The 12,197-nt window shown below is 46.4% G+C and overlaps 1 protein-coding gene across 3 annotated transcripts in view; it reads right to left on the bottom strand.

The window, feature by feature from the left end:
- LOC127041865 (E3 ubiquitin-protein ligase TRIM71-like) overlaps positions 1-9,242 on the bottom strand; it is a 37,412-nt gene extending 28,170 nt beyond the window's left edge. For all 3 annotated transcript variants that reach the window (XM_050935660.1, XM_050935657.1, XM_050935659.1), the window contains exons 1-2: positions 7,923-9,242; positions 1,765-1,932 (exon numbers count right to left, since the gene is read on the bottom strand). In XM_050935660.1, coding sequence (XP_050791617.1) covers positions 1,765-1,932; positions 7,923-8,636 — 882 coding nt within the window. In that variant the 5' untranslated portion in view covers positions 8,637-9,242. The remainder of the gene's footprint in view (positions 1-1,764; positions 1,933-7,922) is intronic.
- Positions 9,243-12,197: the final 2,955 nt, after the last annotated feature.

The following is a 12,197-nucleotide window of genomic DNA, read 5'->3' as shown; positions in this document are numbered from 1 at the left end:
TCCTTTCAAGTTCTTAAGTGTTAGGTGGTCAGACTCCATTCCATCTGCTCCCCAGCTGGGTGCTACTTATTACCTTGCCAACAGGCAATCCCCTCAATGTATTTCAATAAGATAAAAAGGCATTGCCCTAATGGCCCTGCCTACCACCTCTGTGTTCTGCTAATGACCCAGGCCTATTACTGTCAAACACCACAGCAAAGGCAACTAAGGGATTGCCTAGGCCAGGGTTAGGCAGCCTATGGCGTGTGTGCCGAAGGCAGCACGTGAACTGATTTTTAGTGGCACTCACACTGCCCAGGTCTGAGTTGGGAGGGGAGCTGCCCTTGGTATTTTAGGCAAGAGCATGATCTCTAGAAGGAAATATAGCAGGTTTACTCCAAAGGCTGAGAGACTTGGAAGCAGAATATAAAATGATAATCCCAGCTCTGCTACTAATTCATGGCATTCATCAGTTTGTGCTTTGAGGATTTCAGATGCCCGATGGCAAAAATCTAGGGACTGATTTTCAGAGGGTCCTGAGCATCAACAATTCCAACTGCAGTCTCACTTACACACTGTAGGTTTTCAGCACCTCTGATAATCATGTTCTAGGTGTCTAAAGTTAAGCATTTAAATGGAGACCATCTTTGAAAAATTCAACTTATTCTCAGAGCCTCGGTATCACCATCTGTAAGATTGAGCAAATAAAATACAACTACCAAGAATTGCTGAATCTCTTGATTGTATTGAGAGTCTGGTTTATTAAGATCTGGTTTAAGGTCTGATTTAGGACTTTTCAATGTTTGAGTTTGGCTAAACTGCCTACAAGGGTGTTATGAGATTAATATTTGAAGAGCTTTGAAAGTGGGTAGTGCTGTATAAGTGATGTGTTACTTATTACAGCTCAGGAGAAGATAGTAGTTTAGGGCCTGATTCTGTCATGTGTCTCACGCTAACCAGTACTTTACTTGGCAAGAAGTTCTACTGACATCAGCAGGATTATCTGCAGTCAGGTATTACCCAGAGAGAGTAAGGATGGCTGAATTGGGTCCTTACCTGTGTATCTGGCCAAATTCCTTTCTGCTTACCAAAACGGTTCCTGTAGTTTGAAGAGGCATGGTAATTTTCTTCCATCCTTCTCCCGTATTTAGATTTGTTGTGCGCTGCTGCATTCCACTTTTCTTACAAAATGCTTTATGATCCTTGAATGCAGAAATGCCTTCACCCACACTCTGCTTAAATTCATCTGCATTCCTATTCTGATCATTCTAATCCAAATAGCTGACGCTTACTACTAGTCATGTGGCACTGCCCAAAACTCCCAACCATGCTTGGGGACCAATTGTGCTAGGCACTGGACAGAGCCATACTAAGAGACAGTCCCTGTTCTGAAAAGCTGGAGATAGTTGTTGGCAGCTATACAGCAGCAATGAGGCATGTGCCACCTCCAAACCAAGATAGCTTTACAAGAGCAGAACTTTGAGCCTACAAGTTACAAGTCAAATTGTACAGTCTCACGTGGAAACAGCATGATGTTCCTATTTATGAAAGGAGGATGCAACAAAGATCCATGTGAATAGTGTGCTGGCATTTCCTTTGATTTGCTGCTGACAGCGAAGTTCCTTCCTGAATAATGAAAAGACATCACCTACTACAACAAGAGAGAGGGTGGGGTAGAGAATAGGGGACAGCTTTTTGCCCTTCACACACAAGGAACATTAGAGAAGCAGACACAGATGGTGGTAGACAAAAGGGAACATTCTCTTAGTCACGTGAATGACTTACCTGAATAGCCTGGAGTCCTTGCTGAGCATCTCCTAGCAGTTGAATGGTGAGGGTTCCGGAATCCTGGAGGGCACCCTGGAGGTACAGAAAGTTATGACCCACATGTGGTCCCGTGGTGCATTCCCAGCAGATGGGGACAGAACAAGTGTCACAGAAGAAATGCAGCACCTGGAAAAGGACACATCATTTTTTCCCCCATGACACACTAAGCCACCCACAAAAGAAAATAAGTATCTTAACCATAAGAGGTGATATTATGGGTAATAAGCCAAGTATTCACAACAGCTTCTATAGAGGAAAAGCGATCCCTCTTGTAAGCAGCCACTCATACGTGGACAAGAATAAAATAGATGTGTTATTGTTTTCTTTCCAATTCTTGGGATTTTATGGATCCCAATGAGTCTGATGCTGGATAGAATCAAGGGACTTTGATGCGATTCAGTTTGATGTGATTTGATTCAATTCAACAAGGCCTTATTCAGTGTGAACAAAAAGAGAGCCCTTGGTACAAAAAATCAGCCCCTCCCCTTGCTATTTTAGAGCACATGGCATTTACATAACAAATTACATAACATGAACCTCTAACCAATAAGAGTTAATTTTTCCACATATGGGGTTGTTTACCACATGCTCATAGTTCTCCATTCCACATGCTGAGCTCGCCCCCCTCCCCCTGACCTTCTCTAGAACGTTCCTAGGGCGGTGAGCAACAGCCTGCTTCCCTATGCATGAGCACCCTGCAAACCACATTTTCTCCAAAATTAACATAAGCATACCCTTAACAAGACAGTATCAGGATGTCCATCCAACCCTTCTCTCAAGAACGGAAACCATCTGCCAACGCTCACCCATTTGGGTACTTCACTTATTGCACATTTCAGATAACTTTTCTTGCACATACAAACATTGCATAAACTTACTGAGCCATTTAAATTTACTGTCCTATTGTTGCACTGGGCACAACAAGCAAAAAAACAAGGACAATCCTCTCTATTTGCAAGACAGAACATACAAGGCAAACTGAATGCAAACGCTTGCCATCATCACCAAGGGTGGTGTCGAAGTCAAGAACTGTGACAATTCTCCTGTGCCAGCCAGCACTTTCAGTGTCAGTGGAACTTCTGGGAAGAAGCTGGAATTAGGAGAAAGAAACTGTACATTGTAAGTTAGTTACAGAATTTAAAGATTAGCCTGTCCACATTTTTAAGACAAATGGAATCATGTTGGTTAAGAAAACTAAACTAAATCCCAAACCCACATTCACTCCAGAGTGGAACTCTGTATACGTCATATCATGTACATATTCACTAGCAGTAACTGCTTGCATGTTTGCATTCCATCCAGGGAGCGCCACCCAGCCCCACTCCTGGCCTGGGCCCAGGCCTCAGATACCGCCCCATGCCTGGGGCCCCAGTCTCGGCTCTGCTCCCACCTGCAGCCTCAGGCCCATACCCTGTCCGTGTTCCCCCGCCCCCCGAGCCATGACCCCACTTCTGGCCCCAGCTTGGAGGGAGTGAGGGAGCGCAGGTGGGGTGGGGTGGGGGCATGATGAAAAAAAAGTTTGGGGACTGCTGTTCTAAGGTGATATATCAATAGGCTTTGCAATGTAGATTTAATCACAAGAGAAAGAGAATCAGTGGGGACCACCACTTAATATGACCAAGCTTACTCCAGCTCCACCACCCTTTCTTACAGTTAGTTTTTTGTTTGTTTTTTTTAAAAGTTTATCTAATCTCCCCCTCAGATACCTCAACATATGTTCACTCTGCAATAAAGATGACTAGACAGTGAAAGGCAGCTGGAGGAGGATAGAGTGTAGTCAACTTCAAGATGACCTGCTAGAATCTTCTAAATCACCAGGTCTCAAATTGTGAGTTGGGACCCCAAAGTGGGTTGCGACGCCAAAGTGGGTTGCGACCCCCTTTGAATGGGCTTGCCAGGACTGGCTTAAACTTGCTTCAGCCCTTGGCAGCAGGACTCAGGTTGCAGGCCCCCTGGCCTGGGGTTGAAGCCTTGAACTTCAGCTTTCCCCACCTGTCCCCTGGGGCTTTGGTCCTCCCATCCACCCAGGGCAGTGGGGCTTGGGTGGGCTCAGGTTTCAGTCCCCCCACCTGGGGTCATGATGTAATTTTTGTTGTCAGAAAGGGGTCACGGTGCAATGAAGTTTGAGAATCCCTGCTCTAAGCACAAGTTCAGATCTTGCACCAAAACCACAGAGATTCCAGTTTTTTCTTCCAGTAGAAAGATACATATAAAGGTTCTCTTTCAAGCAGACAAATATGTACTAAATTTGTAGAGACCCACATATAAAAGACCCTCCTAATCTGCTGCCCCCCACACAGGGTGACCAAACAGCAAGTGTGAAAAATCAGGATAGTGGATGGGGGGTAATAGGAGCCTATATAAGAAAAAGACTCAACAATCAGGACTGTCCCTGTAAAATCGGGACATCTGGTCACCCCACCCCCAATTCCCATTTCTGGAGTAGCAGCTGAAATCGGAAGGGTTTGGATCATGATTATTGGACATCATATACATTTTAAAAAACTATGACTAATCTTGGATTAGTAAAAACACAATCTGTAGAAGGATAAAAAGTTAATCTTCCATTACAGAAGAGTATTCTATCATGACAAAATGTATTCATTTTATCTCATTTTTAAGAAAAGAATTGTTTTATGTTTGCCTCAGACAAGTTTCAAAAAGATTTCAAGTTCTCCCCCACTCAATCACATCCCCCCAAACCAAACATATGTAGCTGCTTTGCAAAAAGTTCTTTCTAGGTGTAACATTTGGGGGGTGCCTTCCACTTAAATTGTTATTTTCTTGTTTTTAAAAACCATAAGGACAGGAAGCATAAGATTGTTTTTTTTTCCCCTTTGAAACTTCATTTTTTGCCCCACTTGAAGATACACAGATAATGAAAGGGCAGGGGCAGATTGCCACATTGTAATTTAACGGATAGGATTTTGGAATGACCTCTAAGCCATGGTAGCATTATTAATTGCTGCCCATTCTTCCACAGTTGCTCAATTTAAGAACAAATGCTTTGTGAATATAGCCTCAGAAATAAACAGCCATCTTGTTTGGGGCGGGTAGTGTGGAGAAGGAAAATTGGAGATAAAGCTATCCCTTTCTTCCTAAATTAAAGAAAAATAATCATAATAATAATTAGGGATCACATGAACTATTTTTACTGGATTTACTGTTTGGTTTTGTAATTATTACTAGGCTGTTCTGTTCTAAAGATAGTTAAGGAATAAGTGATTTTCTTTTTAAATATTCTCCACTTTGTTAAAGTACTACACTTAGGAAGAGGGTGAAAATCAAATGTTCAGCTACAAAATGGAAATAATTGGTTAGGCAGTAGTACTGCTGAAAAGGATCTGGGGGGTAGAGTGGATCACAAATTGAATGAGTTAACAACAACATGAAGCTGCAAAAAAGGCTAAATCTAATTTTAAAATGCACTAACAACAATACTGTATGTAAGACATGGGAGGGAATTGTTAATTCTACTCAGCATAGGTGAGGCCTCAGCTGGAGTACTGCATCCAGTTCTGGGCACTACACTTTAGGAAAGATTTGGACAAATTGGACTGTCCAGAGGAGAGCAACAACAATTATGAAAAGTTCAGAAAACCTGGCCTAGGAGGAAAGGTTACAAAACTGGGCACGTTTAGTCTTGAGAAAAGATGACAGAGGGAACCTGATACTAGTCTTTAAATACATTAAGGACTGTTACAAAGAGGATGATGATCAGTTATTGTCCACGTCCACTGAAGGTAAGATGAGAAGTAATGGGCTTAATCTGCAGCCAGGGAGATTTAGGTTAGATATTAGGAAAAACTTTAACTATAAGGATACTTAGGTTCTGGAACAGGCTTACAAAGGGAAGCTGTAGAATCTCCATCATTGGAGGTTTTTAAAAACCAGTTGGACAAACATTTGTAAGGGATGGTCTAGGTTTACTTGGTCCTGTCTCTGCACAGGAGCCAGACTTGATGATCTCTTGAAGTCCAGTCTGGCCCTAGATTTTATGATTCTACATACCTGGGGAGGAGAAGAGAGAGAATATGGCCCTGAAAGTTTACACTTGTGGGATATTTGGCAGTTAGTGCCACTGTTAACTCATAAACAAGTGGTAAAGCTGGTTTGTGGGTCCTTAACATTTTCAATGGAGCAACCTTCAAACTATATTGATTTTTAAAATATATTATATGCACGTAAAATTTGAGAAGGTGCTGTGCTTGGTGGAGATGATTTATTCGGGTGATTAGTTTACCTTATTGGCACTATAGAAGAAAGTGTCCAATTGTGAGCTACATTCCGATATTCTTTAAATACCAGTGTCAGGGTTCCTTCCCTACTCTCAACTCTGGGGTACAGATTTGGGGACCCACATGAAAGATCCCCTAGGCTGATTTCTACCAGCTTAGGTTAAAACTTCCCCAAGGCACAAATTCTCCCTTGTACCTTAGATTAGGTAAACGCTGCCACCACCTAGTGATTCAAACAAACATTTAGGGAGGACCACTTGGAGCCTATCTCCCCCATATTATCTTCCCCTCCACAGCCCTACACCCCCTTTCCTGGGGAGGCTTGAGAATAAACAAGATGAGCACAGACCAACCACCTTGGGTTTTTAGGAAACCAAAAAAAACCCAATCAGATTCTTAAAAAACAGAGCTTTCTTAAAAAGAAAAAAAGGTATAACAAGCACCTCATGTCAAATAACTATTATTGGGTTTTATTGTATCGCAGAGCATCTTACTCCCGGAGCAGACATTAAGATATTCTCCTCTGAGAACAAGGGTTTGTAAAAGAGATCCAAGACCAAGTTAGATATCCTAAACATATAACTGCACATATCATCCCATCACTGGGACATCAATTATCAATTTACTGTCATTCCATTCGGAGTATTTAGATATGAAAAAAAAATGGAAAACAGTGTATGATACCCCATCCCTTCAAGCCAGCTTACCATGTATTCCAAAATTCTGATCAGCTATAAGCTTGAGATTCAGGGACTCTTTAAGACTCTGTTTCTAATTTCACTATATGTGCTTTCAAGTTTTAGGGGAATCTGTTACCCAAACTATTTAAGCCTATAAAAGCAGTGTGTGCTGTGGAAAGCATATGTCCCCCACCCCCTCCCCAACTACTCCTCTCCTCCACAAAAAAGTAAATGAGACAAGGTGGGTGAGAGAGACCAACATAAGTTGACACAATAAAAACTCTCTCTCACCTTGTGTCTCTAATATCCTGGGACACACAGGGCTACAACAACACTGCCTTTTAAAAAAAAAAGTGATACACATTCCCCATCGCACAGGTCTGACCAGAAGGCAGATTCACAACCACACTCTTTGTTTATGTGTACTAATTTCCACACCACAAACACAAAAATTTTTAAAAATGCACCACCATCTTTTCAAGGAAGCAATGGACCCCATGACAACTTTTCACCTACTTTTAGGTTAACAAATATAGATGTTAGATCCCTAAAGTCAATACTTCTTCCTCTGAAATAGAAATCCTTACAATCCCAAGTGAGCTGTTGAGAACATTGGTGGGTCTTCTAGTGGTTCAGTGCCAATGAGATTGTAAAAGTTTATAGCTAGCCCTCTTACACAAATCAAACCACCCTCATGGGGACTAGAAACAACTGACACCAAATGAAAGTAGAACGGTTAGATCTCCTCTAACCCCCACCCTTTGCTTAAGGCAGGAGGGGGCAGTTGAGAAGGGAAGCCTCCCGAACAGGACAGTCGAAAGCAGACCAGCAATTCTCCCTGTCAACCAGGACACAAGTTCTTCCCCAGAAATCTAACGTTCACCCGGCTTTCAGGCCCATCCTGATGGGAAACCCGCCCCGCGATATTTCCAAGGGCTAACGGCGATCGCCAGCCTAAGGGAGCGAAGAGGGGACCCGCTGGCTGGGGCGAGCCCTGGCCGGGTGCAGGCGGAGGGAACCCGGCGCCCCGCAAGGGCACCCAGCGGGGAGAAGGGCGAGCGGGCGGCCGGCGCACACCTGAGCCCGGCGGGGGGGGAGGTTCGAAGGCAGCTCCCAGAGAGGATGGGGGCAGGAGGGGGCCGGGACGCGCGGGAAGGAAGAGGCAGCCCTGAGTTGCCAAGGCGCCGGCAAGGCTCACCTCGTTGCCGTGGTGCCGGCAGTAGCTGGCCCGGTCCAGGAAGAAGGCGAAGATGCCGTCGCGCGCGGAGGCGGCGGCGGCGGCGGCGTGGGCCGGGGCGGGCTGGGCGGCCGGCTCGGGGTCGGGCGCCCGGCCGAAGCGCTCGATGAAATGGTCCATAGTGCGGCTGACACGCCGGGGAGCCCGCACGCCGCTGTCGCCCAGGAGCTCCGGGAAGTCCAGGCAGCCGAAGCTGGCAGCGTTGTGCTCGTTCCAGGAGCTGCAGGGGGGCTCGCCATGCCGGCTGTACGGCCACCGGAGCTGCAGCGGGGCCGGGGCCGGGGCGGCTGCAGATGCGGCGGCGGGGGACAAGCCGCTGCTGGACCAGCGGTGCTGCTGCTGCTGCTGCTGCTGGCGCGGGGGGGGAGTGGGGCCCCGACCGCTGTGGTGCTGCTCCTCAGCGGCGGCCCCCACCACGTCCTGCAGGTTGCCGAGGAGGAAGTTGGAGGAGGGCAGCTCGTCCATGCCCCAGAGCTCTGAGAGCGTCGCCTTCTGCTCGCAGATGGGGCAACGCAGCTCGGGCGCGGGGAAGGCGGCCGCGGGCAGGCGCTGCGCTTCCAGGCACTGGCAGCAGACGGGGTGCAGGCAGGGCAGAGCCTGCAGGAGGCGGGTCGGGCCGTACCGCTCCTGGCACAGCAGGCAGCGCTGAAAGTCCGCCTCGGGAGACGAATCCATTTGCAAGCGGCCTGGGTGCGGGGGGAGGCGGCGGCGGCCGCCTCAGCAGCAGGGACTCGTGCAGAAGCCGGGCTGCGAATATCTTGCTGGCACCGACGATTAGTCGGTGTCTGCGGGCAGCCGGATCCTTGGCCTGTTGAGCGCGCGGAGTCGTGTCCAATTCGCTGCTGCGCAACGGACTCTGCCGGGCTGCCTCTACTTAGCGCCCCCGCCAGGGAGCGCCCTGGCCACAGTGTAGCGGGTCCCCAGAAGGAGGCTGGCTGACACAGAGTCTGCGTGTCCCCCCCACCCCCGCGGGCGCCTCGACAACGTGGTGACCACGTGTCTCTTCCAGTGCGCGGGCGCCACTCCTGACCCCCACCTCAAGTGTGAACTGGCCCCAGCGCTGCGGGAGCGTCGGCAGGGGATCGCTTTGCTGCTCCTCTGGCCTAGTGGGCGCGTTCTCCCCATCGCTCTGAGCCGCTGCTCGCCCGCCCGCCCCCCAGGCCCTGGGCTGCTCCCGCTCCGGGTCAGCCCCAGACCGGCTGGCTCCAGTCCGCGGTCTCCCCTCTAGACTCGCAGAGCCGCTGTGCAAAGCTATGCGAGACTCCCACCCGCCTCTCTGGTCCTCGCTTGCTCACCCGAGCCTCTGCAACGACTGGGATCACATTTCCTTTGTCATCTCGCCTCTTCCTGGATCTTTGATTAAGAAACAAAAGTAAATACAACCCCCAAAAAAGGCACTTCCCCCGCAATGTGCACAGCCAAAGCCACTAGCAATTGGCACCGTGTTTGAATCAGCAACAGCGGCAGCAATAGCAGTTACTCACTCCGCAGCAGCAGAATCCCAAATGATAGAATGTTGGATTCCAGCAGAGCCATCGCACTGGGGGAGGGTGCCCCCTCTGTCGTGGTGGGGGCTTGGGGTGTTTGCTTTCCCCTCAGCTTGAGTTTGAGAGCATGGCAGCGCCTGGGCTCTCGGTACGCACCCTCTCCTTTTCCCTCTCTCTGGACGCCTGTTATTAAAACTGCTCGGAGTTCGGAATCCTTTTAATCTCCAATAGTCCTATAACTGCGAGATGCGTTTATGTACGAATTGTGATTAGTTTGCCTTTTGTCCTTTATACGTATAATCATGGGATTCGCATTGTAAACAAGGAGCGACTTGTATTGAGAGGACAATTATACAAGTTTGATTCAATTTTGAAAACATCTCATTAAAAAAATTGTTCTGAGCCTTAAATCACTCAGTTTAAATAACACCTCTTGTTATGTCCTGGACACCTATTCATTGACTAAACCTCATACCTGTGATCCTGTACAACTGAAGCAACAGGAACTCCTGTATCAAAATGTAAGGGGTGGGTGCAAGGATTCTAGGATTAGTATTTAAGAACTCTGTTAAGAAGATAAGTAAATACACAAAACTAGCCTTAATGTAATATGAAGATTGTGTTTTAACCAAACTCTCAAAAGGCAGGAAATTCCAAAAGTTAAAGTTGCTGCTTCACTGTTAACTCAGCTAGATTGCTTGTCCTCTGTAGATATGGTGTGCTTTAGTGCACCAGACATGAAAAGATACATGATGTTTTACATATAGTAAGGGAAAGAGAAAATACTGAAGAGATTTAAAACATGAAAAGGAGGTAGGATTAGAGTTAGAAATGAGCTACAAAGCCAGAAGGGGTACAAATCTATAAATGAAAATATTAGGAAAGTGCTGAAACTGTCAAAACATGACGTAAACAGGGTATGAAACAAACAGCTAAAAGGCAAACGCTAATAAAATAAATGAGCAAAATAGGAAAGAGAAAAACAGGGTAAACAGATTGTATATCGTTCCGGCTCCTCTTTTAGCTCTGTCTTGCAAATATTTATGCACGTTTTCCTTTTGTGCCAAGAAGTAAGCACATGTTTAAGTATTTGGAGAACAGGGGCTCTACTCTATATGGTCCTGGATGCTGCAAAGAGATTTGCAAAGGAGAAGGACCTTTTCTCTTGCACAGTCTCATTGACAAGAGTGGGACTCCCTGAGAACATAAAAGTCCACACATAGAGATCACATAAGAGTGTCCACCAGCTTCCTCAGTGGATCTTGTCAGCTTCTTCATCTGGAAATAATAATCTAATCAGACAGAATTTCAAAGGTGGACTATTTCCATGTACAGCTTACACTCCTGCTTTGCTCGTTGACACTGGTTGGCTTTTTCAGCTAACAAACTTGAACAAAGGAATTTTGCCCCTTCGTCCTACAAGTGCCTCTAACAGGGTCCCGGTGTTACACACACATTCTGTAAACTCCTCAACACTTATAAGATCCACTGCATTCGTGCTCAACCTTCTAAGCTTTACAGCACAGTTTCTTCCTACTTCAGCAACAGAGCTTGTAAACTGCTGTAAACAAGTAGCTACCTACAGGGTTTCTTAGGCCACAATCATCACCTGCAGAGCTGAACACCTACAATGTTTTTTAAATTGAAATTCTATCTCCCCCTCCCCCTTTAAAGATCAGAGCAAGGTCCTTGTTTTGATTAAGAGTCGGTTCTTATTTTGAGTACAAAAAAAATTATTGAAGCAAAGCTAAACTTAGTTTTGCATTTAACTCTAAAAGTGGTGAGATCCACACTCCAGTATTAGCTAACTGATCATTCATATACACCTCATCTATCTTTAACTGCACAATTAATAGCTTAATGGATTTTTCTGCTGAGCATGCTTCCCCCCACATTTTTGAATCAGCAACCTTTTGTTACATTAAAAAACATTTCTTTCCCCAATGTGTTAAATCATCTACTGTTTGTAGTAAGAGGAGGCCCTAAGATGTAAACCTTGGTATCAGAGGCCTGGTATGAGGCCTAAGGCCTGAACTAAAGTAATGGTCAAGACTTTGCTAACATAAAGCAAAGTGAAGCTGTGAGCCAGAGGCAGGCCCTGCTCACAGAAACTGGCAAGGAAAGGGCTGATGCTGCAAGAAGATACGTACCTAAAAGGTACTGAACACTAGAGATCAGAACATTCACATACTTGCACATTCCACACAGATAACAAGGAACAGACTGATCCATCCCAATGAGTGGGGCAAAAGGGTAATATGATGGATAGAGTTGTTTTGATCGAACCAATCTGTACAAGGTGAGAGGCGGCACCTTACTGCATAGAGGGGTTGTACCTTACTGGGTAAAGGGATTGCACCTCAGTACATCAGGAGTGATGTGTAATTTGTTTGTACCTGTGTATAAGAATGTATCCCTGGGGCGGTGTCTTGGTCCGGCCGAAGGGACAGTGGAAAGTCCCGCCACTGACTGAGCCGGGTCCATTGCCAAGAGGCACTTTCTCGTAGTATGCCCGGTAGACTAAGTAATCTCCGGGAAACTGCCATTGTGTCCAAGATCGCAATAAACCTAGCCGACGTGACTTTGAACCTTACTAGACTCTGTGGTCATTGGGGTTTCTCTTTGGGTCTGCTGTGTCAGCTATCTGCGCAGAGCTGGGGCAGCACACAGAGGGAACACACGCACGCAGCCGAGTGATACCAACAAGGAGAGATCAGAGCACCACACCAGTAGCATCTGACAACACCTC

This window comes from Gopherus flavomarginatus, assembly GCF_025201925.1.
Source record: "Gopherus flavomarginatus isolate rGopFla2 chromosome 13 unlocalized genomic scaffold, rGopFla2.mat.asm SUPER_13_unloc_6, whole genome shotgun sequence".
NCBI lineage: Eukaryota > Metazoa > Chordata > Testudines > Testudinidae > Gopherus > Gopherus flavomarginatus.
The sequence above is the reverse complement of the archived record's forward strand: the minus strand, read 5'-3'. Positions and strand labels throughout refer to the sequence as shown.